This window comes from Cotesia typhae, unplaced genomic scaffold (genome assembly GCF_013202065.1).
Source record: "Cotesia typhae breed Kobodo isofemale line unplaced genomic scaffold, CoteBio_Ctyphae scaffold_13, whole genome shotgun sequence".
In the NCBI taxonomy this organism is placed as follows: Eukaryota; Metazoa; Arthropoda; class Insecta; order Hymenoptera; family Braconidae; genus Cotesia; species Cotesia typhae.
The window spans coordinates 1820564-1838129 of record NW_027423774.1 but is presented as its reverse complement, the minus strand read 5'-3'; the positions used below and the strand labels follow the sequence as shown (position 1 = coordinate 1838129).

At 27.1% G+C, this 17566-nt stretch overlaps 2 protein-coding genes across 7 annotated transcripts; one reads left to right on the top strand and one right to left on the bottom strand.

Moving 5' to 3' along the window:
• The first annotated feature begins 2337 nt into the window (after window positions 1-2337).
• Window positions 2338-6795, top strand: LOC141534952 (uncharacterized). Of its 5 annotated transcripts, none has more exons than XM_074254613.1 (5): window positions 2338-2517; window positions 4471-4536; window positions 4936-5211; window positions 5527-5703; window positions 5786-6795. In XM_074254613.1, exons 1-5 carry the CDS (start codon window positions 2457-2459, stop codon window positions 5860-5862), a joined length of 657 nt encoding a protein of 218 aa, XP_074110714.1. In that variant the 5' UTR covers window positions 2338-2456; the 3' UTR covers window positions 5863-6795. The 5 variants fall into 5 exon arrangements, with proteins under 5 accessions (XP_074110714.1, XP_074110712.1, XP_074110713.1 ...); XM_074254611.1 differs by having other exon boundaries at window positions 4471-4542; XM_074254612.1 differs by having other exon boundaries at window positions 4468-4536.
• Window positions 6790-15859, bottom strand: LOC141534951 (uncharacterized). Of its 2 annotated transcripts, XM_074254609.1 has the most exons (5): window positions 15583-15859; window positions 15386-15457; window positions 10013-10232; window positions 7400-9231; window positions 6790-7318 (listed from the first exon to the last, which is right to left on the bottom strand). In XM_074254609.1, the coding sequence occupies exons 4-5, from the start codon at window positions 9066-9068 to the stop codon at window positions 7068-7070; spliced, it is 1920 nt and encodes a 639-aa protein (XP_074110710.1). In that variant the 5' UTR covers window positions 9069-9231; window positions 10013-10232; window positions 15386-15457; window positions 15583-15859; the 3' UTR covers window positions 6790-7067. The 2 variants fall into 2 exon arrangements, with proteins under 2 accessions (XP_074110710.1, XP_074110709.1); XM_074254608.1 differs by having other exon boundaries at window positions 6794-9231.
• Window positions 15860-17566: the final 1707 nt, after the last annotated feature.

The following is a 17566-nucleotide window of genomic DNA, read 5'->3' as shown; positions in this document are numbered from 1 at the left end:
TTTTTTTTTTTTTTTTTTTTTGAGTGTTTATAAATATTTATTGTTCATTTAAAAAAAAAAAATACTTGATACTTGAACTAAATAAATAATCTAGAAATATATTTTTTCACTTATGATCTCGTTCAAAGTGCTGAGAAGTTATAATAAAATTTAAATGTTATGAATGAACCTCAATTTTTTATAGTAAATTATATGAAAACTTGCTAGTTTTTGGATAATTTAAACTGCAATAAGTATAAATAAGTAAATTAATAAAAAATTGAAGTTAGTATACTTACGTACTTGGATTTTAGTATAATTTTTTTAACTCTAGATGTAATATTAAAAAAGTAGTTGTGTCATCGAAGAAATGTCCGTCAGGAATTTATTGCACATAAATGATAGTTAAAAAAAATAGTGTTGTAATGAGATTTTAGTAGATGGTTGATTTTTTTTTATAGGGCTTATTTGTGTTTCACATGTATTTTATATTCAAATAAACAGTCTTTAGGCGTTAAAGATGTATGCAAATTACATCAATTCAGTTAAATTAAGCTGCGTAACGTGATAATAACGTCCCTTTCACTCTATAGCTTCACAGAATTAATGAATGTTATTTTTAAAATCTATCAAGAGTCTTGCAGTAGTTACTGAGTTGCATTGTCATTAATTATTTTTCTTGATAAATAAAAGTCTTGTTAAAATTATAAATGATAAATTTTTTTGTGTGTAAGAAGTTTAAATTTCTTCGAAAAAAATATCAATAGAAAAAATAATTTGATCCTTTGACATTAAAAAGGAATTAATTATGAAATATAAGAGGATAATTTTTCTTTTTTTTAAAAAATGATTCTTCTGTCACCAGAAATTTTGTTGTATCACCGTAGACGCAAGGGTTTATATAATAAATATATATTTTTTTATCACCATCAATATTTTTACCGCTAAAATTCTCACGACTAATTTTCACCCGGCAGTTTAACTCCGCGATAACTTCATTTTCATTTTCTATCACCTTAAATCAAATAAACAGTTGAAAAAGCAATATTTTTTCAAATAATAAAACATAATTTTAGTGAGTTATTATTCTAAAAGCAATATTGAAAGTTCTGACAGAAGCTTGTATTTATATTATGGAATATACGTAACTTTGCTTGAGTAATTACGATAAGCGTGCAAATATAGCTAAAATGGAGATATTTGATAGTGAATTATAAATTTAGCTTTCAACTTTTGATTGAATATTGTAAAACTACGTGATTGCGTAATGAACTAATTGATTTATTTTTTTTTTGGCATATTCAATCACTAATTAAAATATTTTAATTATTTCTCCAAGAGTCAATTTTTTTATTTTACTACATTATAAAATTATTTTACCTATTGCAATTATACATTATTAAATTATTTTTTTGCAAACAAAAATCGAGCGGAAATTGAAACAATGAGCGAATTTTTATTATCTTCACGATAATACGTTACGAAGTGAATTTTTTGTTACAATAAACTTACATGCCAAAATTCACGTTTATAATTTATTACAATGACTTAATTCATAGAATTACAAAATATTCGTGCTTATTTATATAATTAATTAGTTTATGAATATGATACGTAGTTCAAAAGTTCTAATCACATAAACCATTCGTGTAATTGGCCTGGATTTATCATATATGTTTATGTCTACATAGTAATAAAATATTTTTTATAAAGAATATTTCACTATTACTGTGAAAATTTGAAATAATTTTTTATATTTTTATTTTTAATAAATTTTTACTATGAAATTGAAAATTTAATTTATCTAATGAAAGTTTAATAATTATTCTTCATTGTTTATTAAAAATAATATTTTCATTTGATCGGTTCTAAAAATAATAAAATAGGATAAATTTAAATAAAAAAATATTCACCATTATGATTTTTATCAACAACAAATTCTTCAATTCTTCCTTTTTAAAAAATTTTTCTTGATTTTAGAAAAATCTGATGAAATGTCAATTCATAAAAAAATAAATTTAGTGACGTTTAGTATGAAAATAAATAAGAAATAAGTACGAAAATTGAAGATACTAATTTTATTAAGACTGGATCAAATCTTCATATTCAAGTTTATTTATTTAATCAAGTGAAGCATTAAAATATCAATAGGTATACATCCATAAAAATATATGATTTTCTTAGAGTGAAAAATAGATAAAATATGCTATATCCTGTGTACAGAAAATAGAAATAAAAACACAAGAGAAAGAGGAAAATTAGAAAAGAGAGATGGCCAAAGGAGGGTGCGCAATCTTCAGCATCTTTCCCAGGTATAAAATCAGTTGGCGGTAAGCTTTTGGTATCCAGTATCACGGTCATCACTACTGATTAAAGTATACAGTGAATCAAATAAGTTTTTTTAAGCTACTGTCTTATATTTTAAATTTCATTTCTAAATATATTAATAGTTACCCTTGTAAATTTATAAATTTGAAATGAAGACTCACTCTATTTTAATTGTGTTATTCTCAATAGTTTATACATCATCTGTTATCAGTAAGTGTTGTAAAATAATTTTTTTTTTATTTGCAAATAGTACTTTTATTTAAGTGATAAATGTACGATTTTTATCGGGCTCCATTAAAACAAAACGCTAAATTAATTTGTTAAAACAATTTTGTTTTTCATTTGTGGTGAAAATTTTTTGAATTTTCTACACTGAAAAAAAAAACATGATTTTTTTTTAAATCATTAGAAATTTTACACTTCTATTTTTAGTTTTTTGATTTTTCGAATAAAATTTCATAGAAGCAATTTTTTTGGATTGCAATAAATGATTGGATAACACGAAGGTAGATCGAAAGTAAGAAGTATATAAAAAATTATTTTCGAATTTCAAAATAGAAGCATAGAAATATTTTTTTATATTTTAGAAAAAAATATTTTACAATTGCCGAAAATGTTTTACAACAGTGGTATTAATTGCTTGCATAATTTATACAAACATCACAATTGCTGATAGTATAATTAGCTTACATTTAATTGCCTGCTGTGCTATTTCATGACCGATGATTGATTGCTTCCTATCTAGATATTTATCCGATTGATTGCTCGGTGTTTTTGAATATTATAATTAGTAACATGTTGTTTAATTTTAAACCTTAACTATTTAGTGGCCATTTTAATCCAATTGCCGCATGGATGTCATATAAATGAACATATTTATACAAATGAATAAATGAATTTCATATTATATGTCAAAAAATGAAATTTGAGATTTTTTTTAACATGCTTTTTTTATTTTTTATTTTTTTTAATCAATGTAGCAATTTTTGAGCGAATTTAACACTGAAATAATTGATAAAAAATAATATTTTCACTTTGTTCTATTTCGGAACATTGCAATTGTATTTCTAGTTGTTTTATTCAAAAGTTTTAATTAATATAACTCTGGCACTTTGCATAAAACATGGTAATTATGTCAAAGAGTTCATTAAACTTTTAGCTATACAAAATTAAGAAACAGATATGTTAAATTTTTTTTTTCAAATAATTTTTCACAGAAAATAAAATCAATAAATAAGCAATTTTCTTTTTGAAGTCCTTTAAAAAATAATAAATTCGCGAATGAAGAGTTTTTTGCACATTGAAGTCCAAAAATTGGTTAGCCGCGGCTAAATTTCATTTCTTCCTACAGAAATTACCCGAAAAAACGAATGGAATGAGAAAAAGTCCAATTTTTCATTTTTCAAATTTACATAGTGAAAATATTTTAATATTTGAATAATTTTGAATAACTAATTTACTTGGGATAAATAATAAAGTTGTGTCTTCAACATTTAACTAACGAGTATATGTTATAGGATCAATTATATAAGCTTTAACTCTTACAAAGAAAAGTAAATACGCGAAAAACTAAATAACTCAAATATCCAATTAATTATTTGATTGATCAAGTATGAGTATCATCGCTATTAGTTCATTTAAGACAAACAAATAAATTTTATAACTATTAATTTAGATATCTGTTACATTTAACTTTTATATTTAAAAATTCCTTAGAAATTATTAACTATAATTACGGAGAAAATCGTTAAAAAAAAATCACTTTATTTTTTACCTCAGCTCTATTGATCGAGTAATATAATATATTATTGCAAATTTTCGTTATTTTAAAAAACCCTTAATTTATTACTTTTTCAAAATTTTTACTTTGTAGCGACATTATTTAATATTAATGATAATAATGTCCTGGTTAGTGCAATATCACCATAAGATATAAATTTTAATTTTAATTATAACTTCAGTCAGCCGGGTGGGTTTATAAACTAAAACCACAATTTTAGCATGTAACAAAATAACATTGTAGTCGCTTTTTTGTTTTGTGTATTATCATGCTTTGATAAATCAGTATAAAAAAAATCGCTTATTTAATTTCTTATGTGTCCATAAATAAATTCTTTCTGACCTTTAAATAATATTAAATAAAAATAATTTGAATATTAGCAGCTGAAGAAATCAGAGGTATTTCGCGAACGTATCTTCTACACTCGGCTTTAGCAAGAAAATTCCACGGTAAAAGTAATAACTTTAATAATTTATATTTTTTAATTGAATCACTCGTCAGTAGCTTAACATTTCTATAGTGATCCTATATAACATTTCTATAGTGATTATTAAAAAATTATCCTTTTAATAATTACTGGAGTAATATACTAAATTAGTGTGCTCGGCCTTTAATTATTAATGTCAGATATATAACTCTTAATTAGTCTTCTCTAATTCCGAGTCATTCTTATTTTTATTTATCTAAAATGTTTTTGTGTGGGCGTAATAAGTAACAAATTCTATTTTAAAATTATACTCACTACTTATGTGAAAGTTCATAGTTATTATTTCAGAATTCAAAACTTTAATTTTATTAAATAATTTTTAAGCTTTTGAATTTAATGAAGTCGTTAATTTATTTTTTAGGTGGTGAAAGAATTAGTAATATGATAACAAAGTTCAATGAACGAAGAGCTGCAGGTATTTTGGCACAACCAAGAGTGGGAAGAACGATCGGAGGAACAAGTCTTATTAGGTCTGATGGTCCTACAGGTTTGGTACAGTATCCTCGGGTTGGCCGATCAGGTCACTCTTCCTCTTATATCAATTTGAGTCAAATAAATCCTATCAAATTAAATCTTGATCCACGAGAACAATCTCATAACTTCAATTCTGATGTTTCAATGGATCTTGATTATCAAGGTAGATAATTTTTTAATTTAAAATATTTTTAAAACAAACTAAAATAAAAAATTAATTGATGTTAATGTTGATACAAGAAAAATGATTTTAAAGAGAACTTTACGTCTTGATTCAAGAATTTCTGATCATAAAATTTATTTCCTTAGCGAAAAAAAATTCTACGAATCTGATAAAAAATATATTATCCTTCTGAGATATAATAAAAATCATAATTTTTACAAGAAGTAATTTTATCTATTTTAATTAATAATTTTTTTAGTAATCTGAATTTTCACTTTGTAAACTTCAAATTAATAATGAAAAATATTTTTGCAGAACGTCTCGATAGCGATGAAAAAACATGGAAACCAATAGACATTTTAACAAAAGGCGTTCTATGGGCCGGGATTAAACCAAGACGTGAAACAAGAACAGAACAAAAACATTTGAAATTGTACCGCAGTGAGGGTGACACAGATGAAAACTGGATTGCTTTGCCAGTTCAACTGCAAGGTTTATATAAATTTATTGACACACAAAGTAATGTTTATGAATAAATTATTTCCAGATATCTGATCTTTTGTTATTGCTTTAGATTTTTCAGATTCAGAACCGCAGCAACAATCTTCTCAAGATGAATCGAAAATCACGAGGGAAATGAATCATGCTTGATCGGATATCCTTAAAGAATACGCATTTTGATTTCCCAATGGAAGATAAATTTATAAAAATAAACTAAATCCAAAGCTTCCATTGATTAATTTCAATTCTTCAGAATTCTTCGCAAATAAACTTCAAAGCTGAAAATAATTGGCAATTAATTTAATTACATCAGATCATAAAAAAAATATATAAATTGACAATGTATTTTAATCAATTTTTATAAGTTAAACTATCATTGTTATTCATAGCAATGTATATTAAATGAAAAAAACTATGTATTTTAAAGTTTATCTATATGTGTACTATTCTAACTGAAGCTCGAGTGTTAAATAAATAATATACTTATGAATTATTTTTATTTCTTCCTCAAGTTAATAAAATAATATTCTTCAATGCGTGGAGAATAAATAAATGTACAAAAAACATTGATAATAGTAATAATAATTTAAATTTAGTCATTTTATTAATTGACAAAGCGTTTATAATAAATATCGATGTTTACGATATTATTATTATTATTAATTAATTTATTTATTAATAATAAACGTACTTAGCGGCACGCAGGATTGTTTGAGTACTAATAATAATTATTTATGGGTTAGATGACGTAACAAATATATACACAGGTGGAATTAACATACTAGTGATACAGAACTCTTGTTCTTCATTAGATAAACGATTTTTATAAGTAATTGATCCGGTATCTAAAATCATTTATATATTTTATGTTTTATATTTCGTCTTTTATTCATTTTTATTTAATATTATTGTTAATATTATATTTAATATATCTTAATAAATTATTTATGATAACTTACATGATAGTTGAAATAAGAAAGTATTATATACCGTGAAATATGTATTTACATTATGAATTTATCATCGTAACATTAATTATATATATATATATATATATATATATATATATATATATATATATATATTAGCATCTATTATCATAATAATAAACATATCATTTCCAAATGCACATTAATAACACTCATAACATTTTTACAATCAGACAGTAGTACACTAAAGTGATACTCAACGATTATTTTTTTTTTTTTTTCATACGACTAGTGGACAGACAGACAAACGACGAAACATACAAGATCAGATACTTTAATGCTATCTTATAAATAATTTTTATCATTATTTTATAGTTAATTTATAACATTAATAAATTATTAATTAAAATTAATTTATAATTCATTTCATAGGGAAACAAACTCAATTGGCGGTTTAATAACCGGAAGAGGAGGAGGAGGTGGTGAAAGCCGTAGATCATCAGTTAATGAAAATGTCGAGCTTCCAGTGGCAGTAACACGAGGCCCCATGTTGTCGTACTGTGACCCAAGATCAGTGCGTAGTGGTCTGCGAGGCAGGGTTGCAAAACTGGATATCATTGACGTTGCTGGTAAAGGAGTTGGAAAATTACTTTTATCAGTTATCGTTGGTGCATGAACTGGAATATCAAGTAAATCTGGATAACAACGTTCAACATCTTGTGGTAATGCTACTGAAATAAATATATTTCCGTATATACCAGAGGGTAAAACACCACCGGTGAATTCTGGTGGCGGTGGAGGAAATCCCGTTGTTGAACACGCTGTAACATTATTATTACGTAACCTGGTTGAATTAGTCCCACCACAATCGGATCTAAGTCTCTCGACAGTAACTGTTGTTGCGTCGCAAATGGAAGCACGTTCAGCAAGCTCCAAATCACCCGGACTACATGTATCTGCTAAACTACCCTGGCCACTAATACGTTCATTAGTATTGCATCCGCTGGTACCAGTTGTTGTCACTGATAAATCCAAAAGTTTTTTTTCTTGGTCACCAAAACTCGTGCTGCCTTGAAGCTTTACTTTTTCGTGTCTGGTGCGCCTCCGGGATCCTCCACAAAGACACAGGACCATCAGTACAGCAGATATCGAGGCAAACAATGCCGCGGTTCCACCACCAGCGAGCGTCACCCAGAGCAGCCAATTGTCTGTTTGTGACAAAGTTGGTGCTGTAAAAACACGTGGTACCACAATGTTAATGGTGTCCTTAGCAGCACCGGCAATATTTCTTGCCTGACATGTGTATTCACCGGCATCACTATCACTAGCATTGTAAATAGTTATATTGTTCCACCTTTCTGGAAGTTTACCGTCAGCACGGTAGTGATTAAACTCTGCGGATGATGTGAAAGTCACGATGTATGAAACTAATGGCGCATAGGGGGTTGAGTCTGTGCTACGACTTAGGTTTAGAAACCCTCCGTTAAGTTGCCACCAAAATTCGGGCACTGGATCCCCTGAAATCAGGCAAGACAAACTCAAGTTCCCGTTTACTTCTTCTTGCATCGGGCTGGCGTAGACTTTTACTTGCGGAGCACAAGCGAAATCTGAGGGCTTTACGTCCTCCCAACGACGGCCCTCGAGTCTTGATGGTCCGTTGCATATTTGCGGTACCGAGTAAATTTTCTTGGGTGTGTCAGGTATCAGCCAGTTACGAAAGCTCTTCAATCGGCAGTCACAAGACCACTTGTTGGCTTCCAGGGTGAGTGTTTTCAAGTTTGGTAATGACGAGATTGTCGTAGCATCTAAGTAAGTTAATTGGTTATTATCGAGTTTCAATGATTCTAAATTAGGCAAATTGGCAAATGTGAGACTGTGCACTTTAGTTAACCCGCATCTTTGAAGCTCAAGAGTCTTGAGGTGTTTGAGTGTCGGAAACTGATGGCTTACAAGAGTCACCAGCGGATTACCTGTTAGAATTAACACTCTAAGTCTTTCATTCCCGTTGAAGGTATTTACCTCTAAGCTCGCCACATGATTGTCGGACAAGTCTACTTCGATTAGTATCCCCATGTCTTTGAAGGCATCCGCGTGGATTTTATGAATTCCGGCATTCCGGAGAAATACTTTTTGCAAATTAACAAGCCCGTTTCGTTTGAAAATTTGATCTTGCAATTCTGGTATGTTGTTACCTGACAGATCAAGTACCTGCATCTCTTGATCCAGTGACGCCGGCAGAGAACTCAATCCGGCGTTCTGACAAAATGCAGACTTTTTTCCTGATGTCCATTTGCAACTGCAAACAACCGGACAGTCTGTCCAATCGGGAAATGCCGCTGCGTGAAGCAACAGTACGTATGTACTGTTTATTATCAAAAGTGATAAAATTGTACGCCCTCGAAGAGGGTGCTTTACTGTTTCTAACATAACACTGTTTTGTAACGTTTCATTTACAGCGGTTCTTCCATTTTCTTTCGTACTTTTTTATGATTCCCATTTATAAACTTTTATTACTTTACTATTTCATCAGGCATCGTTCAATTAATTCCTTTTTATCAGTGATGATTTTTTATGAATTTAATTTTGAAATCTGCAACATAAATACAATGTAATTAAATAACTAATATATAATTAAAAGTGTGTAATAAAAATTTTTCTTTTCAAAAATAAATCTCTAAGTGTTTTTTTTTATCAACTTAAATTAATAAATTCATGTTTCAGAATTTTCACACATTTATACAGGTCAAAAGGTTTTAATTAATCATTAATCTTTATACTTTTATAAAAATGTTCTTCTATCAATTATGAAACAAAATTATTTCAAAAGTAAAAAAAAATGTAACGACTGAAATTCATCGCTCCGATCTACTAGCTTAATTTATTAAATTATTATATTTAATATGATTATCTTTAATAAAATCAGAGTGGGAAAAAATATTTTTAATCTAAGCTTGAAAATTTTTTTTTTTAATTCATGATATTACGAGTGAGAAATTAAAAAAAAATTTTTTTTTTTGTAAAATATTCAGAGCGCAAGTATTACTTCTATTTTTATATTGTGTACAATAGAGAAATAAATGTTATAAGCCCTATTACATGAAATGCATGACTGGGCGTTGTGAAATGACAAATTGCATTAAAATGATTTACGATCGCACGTTGACAAAGAAAAATACTGAATTGATATAAATAAATAAAAAAAAAAAATTGTGACAGATTACAATCTAGGTGAACTTTAATAAAATATTCAATTAGTGCATGTACATTGTTAATTGGAACAAAAGTAACCAGCATGTAACGACAAGGGGTTACAATAATAGCTTGAGGTATTAAAAAATTTTTAATTATTATTTTATAATGAATTAACTTACTTGATTATTTCGTATTCCCTTATTAATAGTGTTTGCAGTGCTGGAGACATTTTCCATCGTTTACTAATAAATGCAATCATCATATCGGTGTCAAGCATATAATAGTTCATTTTTTTATTTCCTCCACTGAATTGACTTCATTATTCAAGAATCTTCGACATATTGTTTGTTTTCAACTTTTTTCTCATTTCATACTTCTCGATTCAGCATGTCTTCAAATCTGAAATCAATAATGCCGTTAAAACTTGCTAAAGTTTAAGTATCCATGGTATAATGCAGAAGAGAAAAATTTTTTTTAAGTATTTGTATTGTAAAAAGCTTTATTGGAAGAAATAAGGATAATTTAACTTATTGTTGGAGAAAAATGATTGGTAAAATAAAAAAAAAATGTTTTTGAATTAATTAATTAATTTTTTTAGCAAAAAAAAATTAAATTCACTTGAACGTAGAACAATTTCTTTGTTCAACAATTTTTCTGCTTGATTAAAAATAATTTAAGATTTTTCTTTTAAATTAAGTTAGTTATTTTATCAGTGAGTCAATTACGTTCTATGTTATTGTAAGAATTTTGAAGAGTCGTGAAAATAATATACCGTTGATAGAAATAGACTTGAAAATTTAATTTTCATATAAAATATTCATACAGTTGACTCAACTTTGATGAAAAAAAGCTCCGTCATTAAACTTAAAAATTTTTTTCAAGGTATTAAGAGCTTGAAAAAAAAAAAAACCATAAATTTGAAAGCAATATAAACTTTGAGATGAAAAAGTTTTGTATAATTTTCTAAGTTCTTTAATCGATAATTTCAGTGACAAAATAGATAATATTTCCTGATGAATGATTTTTTTAATTGCAAAAATTAAATTTATAACAACCTAAAATGTTCCTTCTTTCATATCGTCGCTATTTATTTTTATTCGCATAATAATAATGCACGTAATAGTTAATTGGTCTTGTGATGTACCTTTGGCAAGTAATAAATTATACAAAATTACTTTAATTACATTACTTATTATGACTTGGAGATAAAACAAAACATACATTTAAATGTAGGAGGTAGATTCACTTATAGAAAAGTTTTTTTAATAAATGCTTTTAGTGGTCATGAAAAATAAAAAAAGAACGCAAAATAATTGAAAAACTTTTATTTTTACCAAGCTATCAAATATTCCCTATGAAATTAGTTATTTTTTATATAAAAATATTATATTTCGCTGCTCTATTTTTTTTTATAATCATTATCCTTAATAATCTGAAAAATGATTAAATTTCACACTATTCTCGAGCGATTTGATATCCATTTTTGAATTATTGAGCTCTTTAAGCTTTAAAATATCAATAATTTCCCAACTAAAAAAAATTTAGGAGATAATAAGGAAGAGTGTAGTTTTTATCACAGTTTCTATAACCAAAGTTCAAATTTAAAAAGTCAACTTCTTTCCAAAGTTCATTTTGCATGGAAATATGTCAATGACATCATATAAAGTAGAATTAAGTTTACTGAGTGCTTAAATATTCTGCTAAACACATCTAATGCTAAGCTGCTTATTTTCATACAAAGATATTTGCTTTTTTCGTCATAAATTTATTACAAGAAAAAGAGAAGCAAAAAAAAAAAGAAATATTTAATATTTCATTCTCCATAGATTGAAAAATAATTTAGAAAGAATCAGGTCAATTCATTGAGTCTTCCGTGAAATATCATGTCTTTATTGAAGCTTCAGTTAACTGATATCAACAACAAGATTATTTATTGGACTTCTTCCACATGATAGAAAGCACAATACTTCAAAAATAAAATTTTTTCGTTAATATTTAAGGAATTCAATATCATAAATATTCTTTCGGAGTATACATGTCAATGCAGTACTCAACCGGAAGAGATTCAAGATTTAAGATTTGAATGCCCGGTTAACGTCACATTTAAATAGTGGTGTGTTTTGCGTATTAAAACATGATAAATAATTAAAATAAAATAAGAGTATTAAAAAACTGTACTGGTATATTTTACGAGTAATGTAATATGAAATTAATTATAGAGTATGAAGAAATAACAAAAATTTATGGAATTCGGCCCAACAATAGAGATGCCAGTCATCAAAAGACCTTTGACGTATTTTATTATGTAAGCAGGAAAAATTCTACGGTGATATTACTTCAATAAAGTATCTTGGATATTAAACTTGCATATAAAATGTGTAAGCATGCAAATATAAAGCATATTTGATGTTAAACGAACCGATTATTTTCAATTTAAGCATCAACATTCGATTTATAAATTTTATCATCAAAAATTGGTACTCTCAATTGATTTTTTTCAATTTTTAATAATACGTATTTAATTTACCAAAAACAAGTTCGTCTACATTTATGTAAATTAGAAAAAATATTAGTTTAATGTCATTTATACTTTTAAAATTGTTCGCGCTCATTTTCATACGGAATATAAAATTTTTTGTGTTTTATCAGAAACTCTCTGATAACAAAAATTATAAAAACTATAGATCGTGTACGTAGATGAACGATATTAAATTCAAGAGAGAACATTTTTTTTATATTATAAAATATATATTCAACAAAACAGATATATCAATGATATCATTAAATCTTTTCAATTCACCGCTTTTCACGTATAAATCTACTTATTATATTTTTTCACAGCTTGACCTATTAATGTTTTTTTTTCTCTGAAAATAATTTACTTTTGTTACAAATTTCTTATTATTATTAGTTTTAAAAAATTAATATTTTTTTTTTTATAATTGTCGATATAAATTTAATTAAAACGAATGTTTTATGTTCCATTAATTAATTTCTATATAAAAGAGCCAATTTTCTCCGTTTTTATTCGAGCTTTGAAAGAAATCGAAGATTCGATTAAAAAAAAATAATTCCTCAAAGAAAGACTTGATTTCAGATTTTTTTTTCAATTTTCACTTACATTTCAAAGTGATATTAATGCAATGAAATATGCTTTATAAATAATTATAAAAATGCAACGTAACTATTAGAACTTTGAAGACAATATTACATAATATATTATTATTATTATTAATCAGTGATGAGATGAATGCGATAAGTTATCAACTCAATATCATATCTTACTATAAAGATACTTCAATCGATTAAGTTGGCCAAACTTTGAAAGTTCCAATAGTTTCACAAACCAATAGACATGTATACAATAATAATATCGTCGAATAGTAATATGAAACTATAAAATAATACTTAGTACAAGCAGTAAAATAATCTAATCTTCAAAATTGAATCAACGATCTATTACTTGATAATTCGCTGGTTTGAAGTGATAAGTATACTGCCAAAATCATTTATTGCGGATATTTATCGATTAATTTTAAATAGTAAGGATATATTATCATTGTTCATTAATAATAATAGTATTATTTGCCGTAATAAGGTTATTGGCTCTGGAACTGTCTTTGCAGTCATGCATTGTTAAAAATTTTTTTAAAGTATTGAAAGGAAACCCTTCAGAGCTACTAACAAGTTCAAATCAGTCGGAAATATCAAATATCATCGTGCTTACAAATTAATTTACTCGATTGTAGGCTTCAGATGGTATTAAAGTTTGAACTGTTGATTAATTGATTTTAAATAATAACAATTCTAAATAGCTCAGTGAGTCAAAGATTAATCGTAATCATGATCTTTTTTTGTTCGGGTTATTTTAATGAAAAGTGATTAAAATAATTTAATAAATAAATCATGGCTATGAAAAATTGTGAATGAATTTTTAAATAAATTTATGCATGTATAAAATGAAAATTAAAAAATTTATCTAGTTTTACACCACAATTTAAAATTAAATATTTCAAAGGGACTTTATAAACAATTTTAAGGAATTAAAATTTATAATAATGAAATATTAAAATTGTGTAAAAAATGACCCTTGAAACTCTATAAAAGTAATTTTAGCTCCCGAAAACTTATTAAAAAAATCTAAATGATAAATAAAAAAAATAAAATATTTTCAGGTACTCCATTTATCTCAATTTTAAGTATTCCGTTTATGACCTTACCCAGATGGTTTCTAATTAGTTTAATTATGAATATTAATAAATTAATTTCTGAGTTGAATATTAAATATTAGAAATGAAATTTCCGACTAAAATAACGAAAGAAAAAAAAAAGGGGGGAAGAAATAAAATATTAACAAACATAAAATGAAGTGGATTGTTGATACTCGAACCACGAAAAAAGTATAATAAGCATAAATGAATTCGGAATTTCGAGGCAATAAATATTTGATAGAATCTGAAGAAAGGCAAAATGTGATGACTCAGTTGGAATGTGTCGTGGTCGTTGGCCCGATAGACGCGCATGTCCACGGATAAGAATACAGGAAAGTGATTGAAGCGTGGATAATATATAATATAAAAGGGTGCTACGTCCTATTAAGTGGTACATGGAGGAGATTACAAGAGGCTTGTTGACACGAATTTAAATGTCTAAACTATACTATTCGACGTAACACTTTTTTTCCTCTCCGTCTCATTCTCATTTTTCTCTTTCTTTTTTCTGTTTAGTTCTTCTTCTCCTTCAGCGAGCCTCATTCATAATGCGCAGTGGTCCACCGACTATCTCTATCTCTCTCAAGAGTTATATTATATACCGTGCATTGATCATGAGCACAATATCAGTGGCAGCGTGCGATCGAGCTTTCGGATGCGCGGAATTTTATTTTTTTTACATAATCATACCCAATGAATTAATACCCATTGGTTATATATCGATTTTTTTTTTAATGTTACAACTCGACACACCATTACACTCGACCTTTTTTATAACTCTCATGTTTCCTCTTTTATAGTATACCTTACACCTTATACCTTATATCTTAACCTCGATTACCGATACGAGCTTTTATCAATTACTTCATAATCATTCTACTGGAAGCTATTCAAATTTTGTTTAATCCAAGACCTCCAACCTGAATAAATTTTTTTTTTAGTTAAAATAATTGTATTTAATTTTTTTTTTTATTAACAGAAACTAAAGTTTGTCTGCTGAAGGTTGAAGTTTTGTCGGAGCTTTTTTTAAAAGTCATCTACGAATAGACAAAAGGCAAAACTTCTTTTCCTGTCTTTCAACAAGTGTTGAATACATAATAATCTACTTTATAGCTCTAACAAAGCTTCATTGTATTTATTGTCCATAACTTTTAAATTAAACTCATTTTAGTTTAAGTTTTAAAATGTCACTATCATTATTTTATTTTTTTCCTCTCTTTCATCAAGCTTGTATTTAATTAACATCAATTTTTCCATAACTAAAATTTACTGCTTTCAAATTTAATATAAAAAAATAATAACTCTAAAATTACAATAAAAAATTAATATTTACAAACTCACTTTGAGATATAATCAATTATGGCTGTAGATGGTCACTCTGATGTTGAGAAACATAATCTCGTATAAAAATACCTGCATGTAAAATTTACAATGTACATAAAACTCTAAATTATTGTAATATATATTCTTCAATTAAAATATTAATATAAATGTAAATGTAAATGTTAATTATGATAATTTATAAAAATTCCACTTACACTTTCACTGGTGAGTTTTAAATGTGTGTAGATAGTGAAACATACAAGCCCGATTGATCGGAGGACGCGACTGACACCCTAATCCAGGCCGGGTGCAGTGTTCCATGTCGTCGAATGCTCTTTTATGAACTTAGATCTCACATTATAGTATTTATATGTATAGAGGGATGTATATATATACTAATGAGATAATAAGTGAGCCAACTGCTACCAAATCTACGAATATATTATAATTTTATTTGTTGCTCGAGTTCAACGTGACAGTGCAATACGCAGATTTGCCGCAGCGAAGATACAACCACAGATTGGTGATTTACCCTCTCTTCTCCCCTCGTGTCTTCAGGGTTCTATGTTCTATGTTCGTTTATTTCTCGCTACCCCCTCTCATGGCGATGTACTGCTACAGTGGCAGCACTGGTGAATTCCAGAGCTTTGCTTCGTTCAATGAAAGCTCTATCTATATACTCAGTGCCGAGCCGCTTGTCTCCGTGCATATTGATACGTACTACTACTACTGCTACTAAACCACTACTAGGATGGTTACACTGCTACGATTGTACACGCTAAAGTTGCATTGTACATTTTACCCTCATCAGCCCTTTATGCATCCACAAACAGTCAACTTTTTTCACACGTCAAAGGCACTTAATACTTACACCGTAATCGTTTTTGATGCTATTTTATTGCTGGAATGTCGTTAAAAATTACCTTTTATTTTTTTTTTTTAATTTTTATCCTTGCTATTATTTTTTAATGCTCTTCAAAATTACTTTTATTAAAAAAAAAAAAATCATTTACTTTTAAATGAAATTGAATTTTTTAATAATAAATTTTTATTAAATTGTTTTTGAGGATTTTAGCTAGAAATTAATTTTTAAATGATCATGAAATTGCGACTGTAATTGTAATTATTAATCCCGGTAATTGAAGAGATTAGCAACTGGACTGTATACGGTATCAAGTGATAAAGAATTTATTAATCAGACGTTGTTGCTGGTGATAGTTTAGAGTATACAGTGTATATAGGCTGAGTAATTGATTACTAAGCTCTCGACGTATGTACAGGGCACGGAATTACCACCCCGAGTTTGTTCTGTCGCAAATCATCCCTGTCACTATTCCAGCACAAAGGGATTTAATCAGATTACTTCAGATAATAAAATTAATATTGCCTTGTTAAATAAATAATTAAAAGTTGCCTTGTTATTTAAACTACTGTCATTATTGTTATTTTAAACTATTATATATTATTGAGGTAAATATTATTTTTATAAGTTAATATTTGGGTTTCAAATTACTATTATCATTGTTGATAAAAATATTTTTCGAGTTCTTCAGTGTATTTAACTTCATTAAATAAGAAAAAAAAGGTTTCATTAGTGATAATGAAAAATAAATTATAGGTATTTTCTTTTGCATGCAAAAGATTAAGAAAAATAAAACAAAACCGTCAATAACAATTTTTTTAAAATAAAAAAATACTTTGCCTCAAAATTAGTGTTTTCTAGAATTAATAATTAGCATTTTAAAATTTTATTGTATTTCTTAAAAATATTTTTTCTATTTTCTTAAACTTTAAATTTTTAATTTCTGTAAGAGCAGAACAAATATAACTAACATTCATATATACGAAACGTTTGACGCACTTGTATTGATCACTTTAAACTCTATTTATGACCGCTGTAAAGATCACGATCTTATCAATTAAATAGAGTACTTATCGTGAAACAAATAGAATCCGCATTTTATGCTGTGGGCGGTGGCTATTATTTCATCTTAATAAAAGTTCAGGAATTAGTGAGTAGGTCGTTTTAACATAAATACTTAAAATTTGAATTTAAAATTGTCTCTGTTGTTGTTTCAGAGTGAATCTCAGGTAATAACAATTGAAAGCTCTAATTTTTACCCGCTCGTGAGTTTAAAAATAATTTAATGCTTTTTATTTCATTGTATAATTTAAAAATTACTATTTTGAAAAAATAAT

Coding starts and splice junctions, on each gene's coding strand:
- LOC141534952 (XM_074254610.1), top strand. CDS start 2,457: ATGAAGACTCACTCTATTTTAATTGTGTTATTCTCAATAGTTTATACA. Junction 4,543..4,935: donor AAGAAAATTCCACGGTAAAA/GTAATAACTTTA, acceptor TTTATTTTTTAG/GTGGTGAAAGAATTAGTAAT. Junction 5,212..5,526: donor AATGGATCTTGATTATCAAG/GTAGATAATTTT, acceptor ATATTTTTGCAG/AACGTCTCGATAGCGATGAA.
- LOC141534951 (XM_074254608.1), bottom strand. CDS start 9,068: ATGTTAGAAACAGTAAAGCACCCTCTTCGAGGGCGTACAATTTTATCA.